The 17,885-nt window shown below is 33.8% G+C and overlaps 1 protein-coding gene across 3 annotated transcripts in view; it reads left to right on the top strand.

The window, feature by feature from the left end:
* KCNT2 (potassium sodium-activated channel subfamily T member 2) overlaps positions 1–17,885 on the top strand; it is a 371,544-nt gene that overhangs the window by 330,544 nt on the left and 23,115 nt on the right. Inside the window, exon 24 of one of the 3 annotated variants that reach the window (XM_057729620.1) lies at positions 6,656–6,676. The exons of the other annotated variants lie outside the window; for them this stretch is intronic. Within the exon in view, the coding sequence (XP_057585603.1) occupies positions 6,656–6,676 (21 nt within the window). The remainder of the gene's footprint in view (positions 1–6,655; positions 6,677–17,885) is intronic. 3 annotated transcript variants of the gene reach the window in all.

Raw genomic sequence — 17,885 nt, 5'->3', positions numbered from 1 at the left:
CAAAAATTTTGTTAGCCATTTCTTTCTTTGGTCTTATGCAAAATAGAACCTCAACTGTGAGGCTCAGATTAATTACATGCATTTTAATAGTCATGTAGTCATTACACCAGCTTGTGATTAAAGTCAGTGAATCCATGTGTGGAAAAGAAGAGCTTTATAGAAAGCATAAGGGAAATGAAGGAGATTTTTATTTTCTTGATACAATTTATAGTTTGACATTTAAGTCAGTGGTATTGAGGCCAGAAGAAAATAGTTCAGTTTTTCTGAGATGCTCTTTGCTGGTTTCACTGCAGCTTCAGAGGTGCTAAAAGAAGCTTTATTGCCATCTCTGCTGCTGAATCTGAGTTTGTCATTGGCCGTGGTTCCTGTGGTTCACACCACAAAGAGCAAGACCAAATCAGAGAAAATCAGGAATGACTGATGGGAGAAACATACCAGACAGTTAAATGTGTAAGAAAGTTTGGCCAGAGATGCCTAAAATTTTAAGAACACTGCATCCAAAAAATTATTGTTTAATGAAAGGTTAAGAGAAAATAGAACTTTCACACTTAAGCAAATAACCATTTCTTAATTGAACTTGATAAGTACAAAGAAGATTTTCACACAGCAGAATACTATCCTGTTTTTATCTTATAACATGGACTTTGTGAATTTGAACACAGTAAATTCTGCCTTTGGTCAAGTTCATATCCATGTCAGTCATTTTATATTGTTAAGAGATGTTGTATGCTGTTTACAGTGTTGATGGGGGAAGGATAACTGAGTATTTGTACTGTCATCAGGAGCATTTAACATTACATTTTGGTCAGTTCTTCCTATCACAAACCAGCAAAATGTTTATAAATCCCCAACCCTTTAGCTTATATTAAAAGCATACAGTCTCGGAAAAATAAAAGGATAGTGGGTTAAATGAAGATAATACTTGCTGTTTTCCTATACTGAATTCAGTTCATCTTTTGGAATACATATTTGTACTTAAATTTTATATTCTTCCTATAATAGAAAAAAAGAAGCAATTTAAAAAAAGATAAAATTAGGACTTTCAAGCAATTTTACAGCAAAATATATTAATATGGGCAGAGAAATTAATGCTATTTTACATCTGAAATGAACTGACTGCTACAATTGAAAAGAAATTTTACTTTTATTTTCCTGGCAAGTAAGGCAAAAATAGAACTGTTGAGTTTTAAAATATCAGTAATTGTAGTTTGATACACAAAAGGATGTAAGTTCATCTAGAGAAAGATTTGTTTTCCCTGATCACTGTTAAAAGAATGAGTATATTATGTTTCCTTATTTAAGAGATTTAATATTTAGAGATATTTAAGAGATAGTTAACATAATGAATATTATCTACCTTTGATTATAGTTTTGCAAGTTGCAAAAGTACCAATAAGGTGAAAATCCCTTAAGTCAATGTTCTACTTTTTTTTTTTTAAAGAAAGAGAGGAACTTCAATTTAATATTCACTCAGTAAAGACATTGGGTTTTGTGTGAAGAGGAAAACATTCTGTTTTTCCTGACTATAAAAAAACACGGAATAAGAGTTTAGTGGATCTAATGAAATTGAAAGATTGATTCATACATTCCACCTTCTCTCCCAAGCATCAAGTGTTCAAGAAAATGCAAATGTTAGAATTCAAATCATTTATTATTGTTCAAAATGCCAATTTTTTTCTTACTTTAATTAAAGATACCAGATTTCAGGAGGTAGGAACTTCATTCAATAATTAGAATTGAAACACCTGACATCTTTCTTAGATGGTTCTAAGGTCCCCATTCTTCCCAATAGAGCTGTGTTACTGTCCCTCACCCCGCATGGGCAGTTTGAAAGTTGACTCTATGAAGAGGGTACACAGATGGTCTGTGGATTGGGAGACATTGCCTGTTTGCAGGCAGTAGTACCGCACTGAATTCAGAGAGCTAAGCGCAGATGTACGTTCTATGTACTTTACCCTTCAGCAGCAGGTTGAAGAGTCCTTCCTCAGGGAATCTGACCAAGCCAAGTGAAAGCCCTAATGATACAGACATGGGCGATTCTCCAGGTCAATAACGTAGTCAGGAGACCATGAAACTCACACTAAAAATAACCCACCCAGAGCTCTCAATCAATTTATTAGCTCTCTACTCTTAATATAAGAAAACAACTAAAATTTCCCTATTTCAGGGAATAGAATGAAATAGGGATACCAAAATAAACGAACAGGACAAGAAGACTGAACTTGTAGGAAAGACAGATCACTGAGGGAAAAGGAAATATAAAACACAAAATATAATAAAGACTTCAACTCCTAAGTGTTTACCCAAGGGAAATGAAAGTACATCCACACAAAGACTTGCACATGAGTGTTCTTGGCAGTGTTATTCATAATAACCAAGAACTAGAAACAACCTAAATGTCCTTCCACTAGTGAACAGAGAGACAAAAAGTGGTATATCCATGCAGTGGAGTACCATTTAGCAGTAAAGAGAAACAAAATACTTATGTGTGCTGTGACTTGGATGAACCTTAAAAACACTAGGTCAAGTGGGAGAATACAGACTCAAGAGACCACATATCGTATGATTCCAAGTATGTGAAACATCAAAAAAGGTGAATGCATGCAGACAGAAAGTAGGTTAGTGATTGCCTAAGATGGGGGGAGGTGGAGGGGATAGAGATTAACAGTTAATGAATGTGATGGGACTTACTAGGGTGATGGAAATATTCTAAAGTTGATTTATGGTGATGGTTGTACAACTTGGTAAATTTACTAAAATATCCCTGAATTTTACACTTAAAGTGGTTGAATTATAGGATATGTCAAATATGTATTAGGAAAGTTCTATATTGAAAAGCTATAATTAATATTACTAGATTAGAAAGTGTAAGGATAAAAAATAGATAGGAAGCTATATTTTTAAAGGAACATTCAGAATAAAAAAGAACTCTTGGGAACTGGAAATATGCTAGCAGAAGTGAGAAAGTTTGTACCATACAGTTGAGGAAACCACCAAGAAACTTAGAGCAAAAATTCAAATGTGGAAAATAGTAAAGATAAGATAAAGTTAGAGAACTAGTCCAGGAGGTCTGAGAGTCTAAGATCTGAATTTTAAGACTTCCGTAAAGAGGAAATGAAGCAAATTCAAGAAATATCAGCTTAATGGCTTAATAATAACCCTAGAACAGAAGCATATTCCGAATGGAGAGGATCACCAAAGGTCCACCCCAGTGAATAAAATAGGCTCACACCAAGGCACAGCATCATAAAATCTCAGAACAATGAAGGAAAGAAGATCTTAAAAGAGGTGGGAGAGGAAACCAAAGGGTAGGTCATGTTCAGAGTATTTATTGGGATTTCTCAACCAGCAACACTGCAAGCCAAAAGACAATGGAACAATGCCCAAAGATTTTGAGGGAATATCATTTCCAAAGTACAATTCCATATTCAGACAAAAGTACCAAACTTGTGTAAGGGTAGGATTAATCATATTTCAATATTTTCTCCAAAACTATTCTCCCATGCCTGCTTTCTAAAGAAACTGCTCCCACCAAAATGAATGAGTAAACCTAGGAAGGAATCATGCATGCAAAGAAACCAGACATCCTGTGGAAGCCTGGCAACAAGTATGAGGCCAAGGCAAATGTCAGAATGGTGATGAAGGACCACCAGGCAAAAGGGCAACCTGGAGCAGGTCAGAAGGTTTCAGGGGTATTTTTTCTGGAAGTGAAAGCTGTAGGATACCTGATGCGTCTCACTGTCTTACAGAAAGATTAGACAATTGCCAGAGTTTAGGATGGAATACCAAGTACAAATCTAATGAAGCAATTAATAGAAATAAGTAATTACCTCTAGGAATACAGTATCACCACCACCAATATTAAAAAATTATACAGGAAATGAGTAGTAACCACATTTCCCACATATTTCACCTGTAAATTGTACTTAGTCATAATATGTCCTGAATTTTGATCTAGCCAAAATTACACTTCAGCTATTTTGAAATGATGGGATATGGCAATGGTAAATGGAAAAGATGGTTAATTTCTCTTCTTCCAGAGTGAGAAGTCAGTAGATAAAAGTAGAAACTGAAAAAAATTAAGAAATGTTTTTATAAGTCAAACTTGTTATATAGAAACACAAAGATAAGGACATACGTGTCTATAAAAGAGGTAAAAGTAAATGGGTCCTACAAGAGGAAAACAAAAGAGATAATGGTGGGAGGTGCTATTTTTCAAAACCATAACATTTTCTGACTATAAACTATGTATGTATAACTAATAAAAACAACCAATACATTTCTAGCCGTAAAATTTCATTATCAGACTCACTCACTGATCCTTTTTTCAGTTTATACTTTTAAATATTCAGTTCTATTCTAGTCTATGAAATATTTTTAATTTAATGCCAACATTTCATATAAGAATGTAGGAGGGATAAATGAATATAAAAAATCTAGGTCTTGCTTCCTTGTTTATTCATGGAGTTGAAAAAAATACATTTTAAAGGCAGATGCAGGTTTTCATGCCACATCATTTCCTAATCTGACTTCAGTATTTTCCCATACTTGCTATGTAGAGAAAAAAGTTTTCTTAAGTTATATCACTGCTTTGGCCATGGAGGGAGGGGAAGCACCGAGTCCTTTAGCAGATATCTTTGCAAAGACACATGATGATGAAAAATACACATAGTTAAAATAATGAACTTTATAAAAGTCCTGGCACATTTACTTGGTTTTTTTTTCTTGTGGGCTATAAATTGGGGAAAGGGGGATTCATACAAAGACAGACATGCAGTGGGGGTGGTACAGGGCCTGGAAAATCAGTCCCTGGAGAGTAGGGTACAGCTGGATTGGCCCCTTTTGATCTAGTCGCACATCCCCAAGCTGGAATAGACCACTCTCTACATGTCTATTTCAGGGAATTTTTACAAATGTCAGGTTCTCCTGGTTCAAAAAAACAGAAGATTGACAAGGACTTGTCTCTGTTTGGAGACAAAGGGGAACAATATTTGTGTCCACAATTTTTCCTCCATAATTCTCAAATTCAAAAAGCTTACTAAACTGATTTTGCGGCAAAACCTCACTTGGACCGTTGTGAGATTTTTCATAGTGTTTACTTATTCTGATTAAAATGAATATTCATATTTTTATTACAGAAATATTAATTTTCATTATAAAATGCCACCCAAGACCCTCTGAGGGTATTACCTACTATTCAGCATATGATACAGCACTATCTTTCCAAAATCTGAAAACTTCTGAATTAGTAAAAATATTTATTTCTATTTTTTTATAAGAAAATGTGAAACTGTATTTTCCTTCAGTTTTCCAGTGTAATGAAAATCACATTTTCTCAAAGTGAACTACAACCAGTGAAAATTTTCCTAGAATTTAGAAAGAGATCATTTTAAAGCATATTAAAATACCAACATCTTTACAGTATAACCAATAAATTTGTGGAATATTTTACCCTGTTGTTCAACTTCATAGTCAATAAATCCTGTGTTTTTAGAAAATGTGCATAGTGTAATAGTTAATCATTGACTATTTTATCTACCAACCATTAATTTTTTCAATTAAATTGGATCATGTATCTTTTCAAATTAGAGTTTTCTTTTTTTCTGGGTATATGCGCAGGAGTGGAATTGCTGGATCATATGGTAGCTCTATTTGTAGTTTTTTGAGGACTCTTCATGCTATTTTCCATAGTGGCCGCACCAATTTACATTCCCACCAACAGTATAAGAGGGTTCCCTTAAATTGGAAAGTAATATTTTAAATATATTATTAAAAAGTTTCATTTTATAAAATTGCATTAATAAAATGATTTTAGTAAGGATTAAGATAAAATAGTTTTGAAACTTGAGCTGCCCATTCTTTGCTGTTATTCACTCAAACAAAGCTTATTCCATTGGACCAAGTGTTAAGAATCCGAAGACAAACAGTTCCAAGGAGCCTATGTTCATATATTTATTATTCATTTTTTATACCTGTGACAATAGTGAGAATGCTAGATGATGGGTTGGACTTGACTTATATTGCACCAAAAAATATAATTGGAGATTTCACTGCTACCTTTTGAAGGCTGAGGATCATATTAGTCCTTAGAACTGAAGGACAAGATAGCGTGATTTTTATAGCCCCTGAATATGTAGGGATTATATATTGACTGGGCAGATCAATTTTTAGATTCTGTAGCCTATGTGAAAATTCAGAATATTTCTATAAACTTACTTAAATGTATATATAGGGTTGAAAAAACAAGCTTATTACAAGATCTAAAATTTTTTAAAAGTACAGATATTAATACCAATAATGATTATTGAATATCAATGATTATGTCAGTATCCACTCATGAATATAGTACTTTCATAAGCCCTTATCAATTATTTTATTTTCTACTAGTACCACATGAACTTTCTATCACATCTTGGAAAGATGATTTTAGAAAAAAAATCTAACAAGAACAAGTTTCTGGCAAATTTTTAAAGAATTAGGTTATTCTGTACCTAATTTTATTGAAAAGTGCTATGATAAATAATCAGATAATTAGAAGATGTGTTCTGTGGTATCTGTCGTATATTGTCCTGCTGCTGATTGTTTTATGTATGTGTTGTTTAGTCACTGTTTAAACTGTATTTTGTGTGTTTCTTTTTCCCTCCCTTTGTGTCAGTGTCGCGAAATAGCATCACAAGTAAGTATTTTGTTTGTCTCCCTTTCTTCAAACGGTCTAATATATTAACTCAGTTATTAAAGAAAAAAGAATATTAAAGATTGAATTCAATACTTCAGATTTTAAAAAACAAGCTGAAATGCTTTTAAATGCTCTATTTTCAAGTTAGTGTATTTATGTTTCCCTAATAGGATTGCAAATTAATTTTACCTGGTTGCCTTCTAATTATATATAAGTACTAATCCAATCACATATTTTACAGCTAGTCATTTACTGGCTGTAGACTATCCTCAAGCGAGGTGCCATTTCAATGCCATCAGCTGGTGACAACTGACAGGGAATGGGGGTCTTGATATAAAACACACCTTTAGTTTGCTTCTTATGTAGGTTGGACCCCCTAGGAATGTTTATGGGAACAATAGGACCTGTGATGGGTACCTCTTGCCCAATTTAATGTTGAATTTATTCTTTAATAGCTTTAATTTATTGTTATGAAGAAGCGATCACTTTACTGTTTGATAATATTAACCTGTGATAATCATTGATTTACTACAACAAAAAAATTCTTAATAATTCATTTTGTAAGTTTACATACACTTCTTATATTCCAGAAACCTTGATGTTATCTTCACGTGATTTGCGTTTTTAATTTTATTTTCCATTTTCTTCATGTAAATCATCATAAATAATTGCCATTATGGCCTTAGTACTTAATACAAACTCCCAAGGATTAAATAGAATTAAAGAAACTATTACAAATAGAAACATTTTCAACTTTAAAAATTGCATCTTGAATATCAAAGCAATGGTACAATTCAGCGCAGTGTGGGGCACAGTCACAGGTGTAAAAGCTGTGTGCCAAAATTACCAACCACAGGTATGAGTCTATTTTTGAGCTTGTTGAATTTTGGAGAGACCTTCTATATTTTCATAATATCTGACATTTTGACAGAATGACTGTTGTTTTCTCTACATCGTAGATTTCAATCCATGTAATAAATGCAGACTCTGTTTATTAAATTATTTTGAACATCCTAAATTATTTAAAGTTTAAAAAGCTCTAGCTCTATTATGTTTTTAAATATTCTAATTTTGTTTCCTTTTATATTGATTCCTTTGGAATGTACTAAATATTTACTAAAGAAGCTTCACCTTGGGCTGTAAGAAGAATGTTTTAGATGCTTTCCAACCCTTTTCACATGATGGTACATAAAAAATGGTAATGCTTGTTTAGCACGAAGCTGCTCATTGGTCCCAGCTGCCTGCAGGTGGCGCAAATTGAAGTTTTAGTTCAATGCTCAGAGCACAGCTCTGGCACGTGCATGGTTTGGGGAGCTCACCTTAAGGTTCTTATGGTTGCTTTATTAAAATATGTTTTATAATGCTTACTATAATAATTCAAATGAGATCAAACACATATTTCTAAAACTTTTCATTTGTACCAGTTTTGGACCTGACTTGATTCACAAATAAAGTTTAATTTTATTTATAATGAACTGGCAGACATTATTTTAGGAAGTATTTTAGGAAGATGTCACAAGCCAAGTTGCTTCACTTTGCATCTCCTGAAGGCTTTCTTGAGCATGAGTCCAGACCCGGTCCACAGTGGTAGAAACACTGGTTAGTGGTCATACCACATCCCAGAAAGAACAAAGTTTTTATTTGGTTAGAAACTTTATAGCTTTGTGTTTGCAAGTGAAGTTAATTTTTTTTTTTAACGTAGGTTTTGTCTCTGTTGTAGCTTTACATGTTTATTCATATATTCTGCACTTTTTTATTCAGATGTCAAGCTTCACTAGGTCCTTTTTCTCTAACTTACCATTTCAGATGCAGGAAACCAAAGGTTTGGCTCATTTCTGAATCTTTGTAGCCAATTAATTGCAAGTTGACTCATAACTTTTTTCCACTGTCTTCTTTGCTTCTTCTTATTCTAGGTTTCAAAACTCTTCAATCAATTTGCTATGTACGTAAAGTTTCTTCCCTCCAATTTACTGAGATGTTTGAGTCTCCCAAATATAGGTATCCTTCTCACAATCCTTTTTATGAATAAAAAACTCTAATTGTACTTTAGATATCAAAATATTTTCATCCTCTTAATCCCAGTTTTTTCTTCCACAATTTCTGTACTTTCCAGATCTAGTTTCTCTCTCTCTCTGTCTCTCTCTCTTTTCAAGTATCTTCAGGTGTCCCCAAATCTTAAGACATTTCTCCCCTTTTATTCTATTTTTTCTTATTTCACTATTGCTGTTAAACTCAGGAGTTCACATATGCTGTCCATTCTATTCCTTATTCTCCCCCAGTTTTTCCCTACTACTTTGTCAATCCTGTCTTTGCATTACTAAAAATCTCTTTTAGCCAAAATCATTGGCAATTAAAATTAGTTGTAATTTGTTTAAACATCACAGAAACTTTAACTGGGTTCATTATCTCCTACATCTTAAAATTCTCTTAGCCTTAGTTTTCATATCATGAATTACTCCTTTCTCTGGTTTATTTCTTTTCCTTCTCTTTGTGCTCTTCAGTTTCTGCCTATAACAACTCATTTTAGATGCTGCTGCTGTGATCTTCCATCTGAAATCTTTTCTCTAATCTCCTGTCCCAGGATTGGCTCTAGAACTCAGGACCCCAAGGAGAGGCAGTGATCGCCTTCACCTCCTACCCTAGGATGGGGCTTCATCTTTAGAGTCCAGAAAGTATTCCATTATCTGCCTAAGGGTGGGCTAAGCTTCACTGCAGGGAGTTTCCCCAGAGTCTCCCCCAGAGTGTTCATCTTGACCCCTACACGATGCTAAGTGCTTTCTTATTTTATTTAATCCACACAGCAAGCTAACATGATAGATGATATTATGCGCATTTGTGAATGTGGAGACTTAGACACATTAACTTGATAAAATAAAAACTTAGTAAGTAACAGACCTGTGTTTGGACTTCATCACATTCTGACATCAGACCCTCTTTTCTTAATCACTAGGTTTCACTTTAGGAGCCTCTACCAATTTCTGGTCACCTCTCTCTTTTCCACCGTCTGCTTTCAGATCACAAAGTTCTTTGTTTGGGAATCAAGATGGGAATTGACCCTTGAACTGAAAGCAGGCATTTACCAAGGCTATGTGTATAGTCTTTCCTCTTTTTCTACACATGACCTGGGAGCGCTCAATGTATCTTGTGGTTTCAATGATTATCTCAAGGTTGATGGATGGCGAATTTGTGTTTTCTGCCCTTGCTGTTCTAATTCCTAAATATAAAGAACCAGAATGATGTTTTATTATTCATCTTATCATCTCCCAGAATTATGGATATTTACTGAACACCACCAAGGTCCAGATGCTCTCATCGAGGTGCTTGGAATGCATCAGTAAATATGCAAGAAGAGTTCTCAGAAAGCAGACATGAACATTTCATGCCCATTCTTGGAGTTAATTACTACTTGGTGGATTTACTATATCAAAATTCTCTTCCCTTCAGTATCCTGCATAAGACAGACAGATCAATGATCAGTTTCTTTGTATGATGCGTGTATTGAATATTTGATGCCTATCATACCAAGGCAATTTCTTGTTACTGATTTTAAGTTCCTGTATTCTAGCCATTCTTTATTCTCCTTCTGTCCCTTTTCCCAGGAAGAATCATTTATCCAATTATTTTGCCTAACTAAATAAGCACTGGACTTGGAACCAGATAATCTGTGTTTAAAAGCTGGCTCCTACTGTTACTAGCTATGTATGAACTTGGCATGTCCTCAACACATAGCAGAATGGAGATTAAGTAGGGAGATTTCATCAGTCAAAAAAAAGGGAGACGTGTTAAGTGAACCGTTCATAGTTAATGGCAAATAATTCCGTGGCAAGGTACGTAGAGTAACATAGATCTCATCTCATCATCTTCACTGGTGCATCGTTTTTGAGTAGATGGCACTGCTTCAGAAAATGTTTGTGTCAGTACACTTAAATTTATGAATAAAATAAGAGTAAGTATTCCTGTGATTGGATATTTTCAAATGTAGATATATTTTCAAATGTAGATCTATTCACTAATCTCAAATGCATTCTAATTCATACACACACACACACACACACACACACATACACCATGAGTCTGAGCTAATCTATAATTTTCTTTTACTTTTCTCTTATAAAAATTTTACTCTTGAATATCTTTTATTTTATTATTCTTTTTTTGTAATATTTCCTAGCTATACTAATTCTTATCTTGTTTATTTTCAACCCCAGGAAAGCATTTCTTACTCGCATTATTTACTTTAACTTCAGAGTCTCACTGGCACACAAATTAGCAAGAAGCTATTTAAATGCATCCGATCTGTTTGACTTAAGTAACTACATAGTCATGGCTTTCTGTTCACTTAATGCCTTAAACTGCACGGACACCATTCTTTCACTTTGCCCTGCCACAGGAAATACAATAAATTAAGCCTTTAGTCACAGCTTCTTGTTGCATGGCTGCTGGAGTCTACAAAATCAGAACTGAATGGAAAATTATAAGGTTGCTCGAAGTCATTTAAGTTTTCACAAGGGAGTGACGATCCCTGAGTCGTCGTATACTTGGATCAATAGTACTGTTTTATATAGATTCTTTACATAAGAATATGAATATTCATATCTTCCTGAGGCTTAATTCAGTTTTGAATTCACCCCTTGGCTATACCACAGGGGCCCGTGGGTACTTCTCCTTGTTACTGTGGGGCTCAGCATCTTTATTGCTACAGAAGCATAGGCAGCAGCAGCAGTGGCCTTTTGTAGGGACCCAGTGAGCTCTTTTCAGGAGTGTGGATCTCACCATGGCAACTACTCTTCCTCCACACAAGCAGCCCTGCAATCCACCTGTCAGACGCCCAGGGTATCAGCATTTTCCCTGAATGCTCTATGCAATGGAGACTGATGCCTGCTTTAGACACACAACCAGTCGCAGGATAAGGATCAATCTCTGAACTTAGTGTCAGTCATGCTCCTTGTGGGAGTCTAGGCACACAATTCAACATGAAACACAGAGAAGAGTGTGAGACCTCTGACACAGGACCGCTTTAACAAGAGCCCCAATTCCATACTCTTGTCCTTAAATACCAAGTATTGAAACTTCTAGCTTAGATTGGTTAATTCCAAACAGAAGCTTGGTAGGACTAAGCAAATGCAACATAAAACAGTGTAGCTGGCAGTCATGGCCTCGCTACCGTGCCTGCTGTGCCAATTTTTACAAGTCTTAGAGCCCTTCCTGACTCCCCAAGCTGCAACTTTAAGTGCTTAGTGAGCCCATATCAATGAATTCTGCCTGATCAGCTTTATGCTTTTTCCACCTTTATCCCATACCCTTGATATCCCATTCCCATAAATGCTCCTCAGACTTTGGTCTGTAAAAATTTAAAAGCTGAAGTAGTTCTTTTGGAGTGTAACTTCCTAAACATGTGATAGAAAATAAAATGAGTACCATATACATCACCTAACAGCTACAAATTTATGAATCACTTTAAAGACTCCTAATAAAAAACCCACAAACAACCAACTAAAATCAGGTCAATATTATTTCTCAATTTGTTTTTTATGAATTGAGATGAGTTATTTAAATTTTAAGGGAAGACATCCACCATGTAGTTAACAATTACATGATAATAGTATTCAAGATCCTAAACAAAGAAAAAGTAAGATTTTCTGGGCTTAAAGCCCTAGGAAAGGCATTAGATAATTGAAACCCTTGTACACTAGTTGTTTCTGAATGACAGTTTTGAAGGCTCAGGGGAAAAAAAATGACCAACGTGAGAAGTAATATTGAGATAATAAACAGCTAGGTTTCAAACTCCACCGGGAGCGAAGAAAGCAGGGATTCAATTAAACACACACACACACACACACACACACACACACACACACACACAGGGAAAACCAAAGATGTGTGAATATATAACCTAATGTGTAAATTTAGAACAAATAAAATATCAAAAATGAATTTAACTCATAAATAGAAAAGTGACTCGGTTTGATTTTCTCTTACAGATAGTAACAGAAAGATAGGTGTTACATATGACAGAGAGAGAAAGAAAAAAAGGTTGGGGGGAGGAGGAAAAGATGTGTTCTGACCATAGTGGAAAACAGGTAACATAAGTTTGTAGATTATTCAAGATTATCTTTAAATAGAGAATCTGAAATTTTTTTCACTTGGACAAAAAAATTAAACATTGAATTTTGAAGTTACTGGATTGAAATGATGACCTAATAGTTAATGGAGATTCTACCTACTACTAGTAAACTTTATATTTATAGAATAATAGATAAAATTGAAAGGTACCAAAGAGAGCATAAAGATGAATTGTCTTATTTTTAGATGTGGATGAAGCCAAGAGATAGGAATAATGTCCATTATTCCATCAAATTGTTTAGAAAATCTATTATTTGAACCTGAATTCTTGAGTAATTATTTGGTTTTAGAATTTCTGTGAGATTTTTACTATTTTCTTGTAAGTTTTATTTATTTTTGCTATGAAAACCAGGATAAGTATTATTTTCACTATTTTTCAAGAAGCCCAGTTGTTTTGCTCAAAGTCATGAAGCATTTGCCTGATGTGATTGAAAATATGACCTAGAGTTTGATTCCAAATACAGCAGTTTTAAACTATAATATTGCTTATTCTTAGTTAACTCTGTGATTCTGAAAATACATCTAAATACAATGTAACTAGTTATTTTTTATCTCTTCCTAGACCACAGACTAAATGAACTTATTAAACTGAGTCTTTATTGAAAATGGAGAAACATCTTTCTATGGATTTTTACTAATAAAAAGAAATTTCCAGGGGACCCAGAGTCACTAGCCTTGGTGTTTATGGATTTAAATTTAGATGATCTTTCAAATATTATTATAATTTAACCTTTTTTAACAGAAAACGTTTTATAGAAATTATTTTATAAAATGTTCAGCTAAGACATCTCCAGTGATTTCATTTTCCTCTGTTTTCTTCTTTAGCAACAGTTCAGAATGTCTTCAGTCCTAAATCAGCTAGCACAGTTTAAGTCTATTATAAAGGCTATAAAACTGTTCTTAAGGGAGTCATGAATCCAGATTACAAACACTCACTTTCAAACTACTGGGTGAATTGATTTATTTTAAAATACCACCTTGTTCCACAGATGCTCAGTAACTTATGACATGAATAACTGTTCAATGAAAAATTGAGAGGAAGTTGAATTGAGTCACTTGGGGTGGGTGTGTGTGTGTGTGTGTGTGTGCATATGAAGTGTGGAAAAGAATGTCTGATATATTTTGTGAATCTGACACTTGCTACCTTTCTCAAAATTAAAGTAATTAAGTTGTTTTAAGCATAAGAAACATTTTCTCATAAAGTTTTTCAGTTTTATTATTATGAAGATATACTTTTAGCTTTTTTCAATCATATTAAGTTTGATAAATATTTGGAAAATAATACAACTTTAAAAAAGATAAAGTTTTAAGTTTATATGAAAATTGTTGTTGGAGTAGCCATATGAATTTTTCATTTCCTTTTTGAACTATATAAATATATTTCTAGGATCATTTCACATAAAATATGCATCTTTGTCCATTTAGGCTGCTGTAACAAAACACCACAGGCTGGGTAGCTTATAAAAAATTGACAAAACCTCTCTCTCAGAGCTGTGTAGGCTGGAAGTCTAAGATAAGGGTAACAGCACTGTCCAGTGAGAGTCCTATTCTGGTCAGACATCTCCTTGCATCCTCACATGGTAGAAGGAGCTAGGAAGCAATGTGGAATCTCCTGTATAAGGGCACTAATCCCATGGATGAGGGCTCCACCCTCATGACCTAATCACTTCTCAAAAGCCCCACCTACAGATACCCTTGGGGGTTAGGATTTCAGGATATGAATTTTGAGGAAACACAAACATTCAGACCAGACCACAATAATACACAGATATCTTTTTTCTCATTCTCACCAACATTAGTGTTAAATCTTGGTTTTTCAAGTTAATAATTATGTTAGGCTTCTGACAATAAAAGTAGGAGAAAGTCAAGCTAGAATTCTCCCATTATTCATAGTAATAGTGAAAACTAATTCATAGATGCAGTACAGAATAATAAATCTCCCCTTTGACTTAAATACTTGTTCTGTTTTTTAGATTTCACAAAACTTTAACCAAGGAAACTTTACCCCTAAGAATTTGTTTAGAGCATCTTGATATCTCATGAAATACAGCCAATGATAAAGAAACTGCACCAAAATATGAGTCATTCCTGTCTTTTTCACACTTGTGTTCACTTTTATATAGCTCCTCATAATTATTTTTCTTTTCTCCCTTTTATGGTATTTTCATATAAGATTATGAACTATAGTATTTACTAATATTTTCTGAGCATTTGCTGAGAGAGGCACTAATTACATACTTTTCATGAATCATCCCTTAGATTTGCTTGGAAAAACACTGTTAGCAAAGTAATAATATAATTATCATTTTTCAGATAGGGAATTGGGGATAATCTTTTAAATTACATAACCAGGAATACAGAACTGGTAAGTGATGTAACTTGTATTTAAACCCAGCTCTATCTGATGCTAGCTTACTTGCTTTAGCCACTCTATAACCCTGACTCTAAGTTCAGGAAAAGGTCCTGTGATGAAGGCACGTTCGTGTGTCCTAGCACTGCTTTATTTCCAGTAGGTCATGATGTCATGTTAGGAACACAGCAGAGTTACAACCAGGTGATGAAATGGCAGTGGGAAAGTATATTTATCGATTGCCTTCTTTTAAAACACACAGGCACCCACATGTGTGTGCACACAGTTCAGGACCCAGCAATAGAATAACTCATGGTTATTACCAATGTAACTGATATTGTGGATTGTCAATCTTACTAGGATATATTAATATTATTATTATGTGTGGAAGGTTACAGGTGACACGTTTTCTTTATGTAGTAATGTGTTATGTGAAAATGCACAACATTTCTATGAGGCAGATGATGGTATCACTATTCCGATTTTACTTAGTAGTTACACAGTTTCATTGCAGGCACAGAGCTAGGAAATAACCAAAATATCACTCACATTTGTGAAGCTTAATGTATAAAAATTCAATGTGCTTTTTATTATGTCATATCGGAAGGATGGGAGAAAGGCATGCAAATTCCAAATACATAAAAAACAATCTATGTGTTGTCAGTTTAGATTTCTTAAAATTAATCTCCAAATCCTTTTAATTCCCTTTTTCTTTAGTTAAACTGGTATATAAAAAGAGATGTTACTTTCATTGAAATAATGATAAAAATGCCTTGTGAGTCCTGTGGGTGTTTTGCATAAACCATGATATCACTTCCTTGGGGAATTCAAAACAGTGGTGAGTAGGGGATCCTGTATTATTTAGCTAATATATACTTGATATAATTCCTGGTACATGTAACTAAGAAGAAGCATTCACAAAGACAAATAGTGTTGTATCCTCTACTTGGAAGAGAAGTGAATCTCCAATCTCTCCCTTATAATATTTATTAATTTATGATTCTGTGACTTGAATTGTCAGTGACATTATATAGGCATAATATCTTGACTATTTGGTCTGGTAAGATTACTATTTCCACATATTTATAGGAAATCAAACTATTACAGGGACTTATGACTAGAAACATTACTTCAAATAAATTTAATATTGTGATTTACAAATCTCTGCAAGCCAAGTATCTAAATATAAATGAACTAACGTGTTTTTATTTTTGGCACAAAGTACACATAAATTGAAACTGCTGAACAAAGATTGATATTCTTTACTGATGGTAGATACTACCCAAGGGTTTATGTATTTTACTTTCAGAGAAGAGGATTTCAGTATATTATCAACAAGGTAAGACTAGAGTAAGTTAAGACTTATAAAGGTATCCAGTATTGCAAAACCACGATATTAAAATTTTTGATACTTCCAACCTAAGTTCTATAGCTAAAATGAGGTTTCTGTATTTTGGGTGAAATGTTCTCTTAATCCCAATAGGATTTACATATACACACTACTATATATAAAATAGATAACCAACAAGGGCCTACTGTATAGCACAGGGAACTATATTCTATATCTTGTAATAACCTGTAAGTGAAAAGAATCTGCAAAATTATATATATATTATTTGTTAACATTCATAACTTCATAAGATACTATTTCTCTCTTTTTTAGATTGATATATATATGTAAAACTGTCACTGTGCTGTGCACCTGAAACTATTGATATATCAACATTGTATATCAACTCTACTCTGATTTTTTTAAAAAAAGAAAAAATTCAATCTAAAAAAGAGCAAAATAGTCTCTTATGAAACTATGAAGGTTTAACAAATTGTTTTGATATCACTCTTCTACAGTATGGTTTTGAAACAGATGTGGATGAATATTGTATTTTTTACTGAATTTAAGGGTGAGAGGATTTCATAGCTTGCCACTCGGAATTGTAGGCAAGGCATTGACTGAGCCTCCATGATTTATATTCACTTTTAAGGGCTCTTATTGGATCTGCTTCCTGACCTTACTCACATTGGTAATTTGATTTCTGTTACTTTGGAAGCCAGCAACACATGCATGTTGCAGCTCAAATTTCCATCCACAGACGGGAAACACAGTGGATTCCTGAACACGGCTCTTATGCAGAGTGAAATGCAGGAAGCTGTCCCTTTGCATGTGCACACTTTAGAAAGTACGGCTTTCTGCTTTGAACCATGTTGCATTTCATATGACTTCCTGGTATGAAAAGCAGCAATTTTGAAACAGGAAATTTTTGTTAGTAAGGACCTATAATCAAAGGAAAGCTTCTTACTTTAAAATCAGACTTAGTAGTAAAAGAGTAGATCAGAATAGACTCTATAAATGTGTTCATTGTCTTTCCCTCCTGTGGAGAATAGCCTGATTTAAGTTTTCTTTGTGATTTTAGAATACATTTGTAAGATATTAATATTTGCAACATATTTTCACTTAGAACACTAACAGTACCTGAAATATATTGCAATAGTTTAATCAGAAAACATTTTATGTGATGAATAATAAATGCATGAATTAAATAAAATGTGTTTTTGTTTTCCTCTGGGTCACATGAGCAAATAAAAAAAATTCACATTTTACAAAGTTCTTACCAATGCCTTCTTTAGAAAGAGCAATAATTTTAAAAATTTAAAAAATATGATTAATTCCCAGAATAAAACTATTTTCATAATCCTTATTTAAATCTCATGTGAAATACTAGGAGTAAGTTGAGAAAA

Source organism: Hippopotamus amphibius, chromosome 3, assembly GCF_030028045.1.
Source record: "Hippopotamus amphibius kiboko isolate mHipAmp2 chromosome 3, mHipAmp2.hap2, whole genome shotgun sequence".
Classification (NCBI taxonomy): Eukaryota; Metazoa; Chordata; class Mammalia; order Artiodactyla; family Hippopotamidae; genus Hippopotamus; species Hippopotamus amphibius.
The sequence above is the reverse complement of the archived record's forward strand: the minus strand, read 5'-3'. Positions and strand labels throughout refer to the sequence as shown.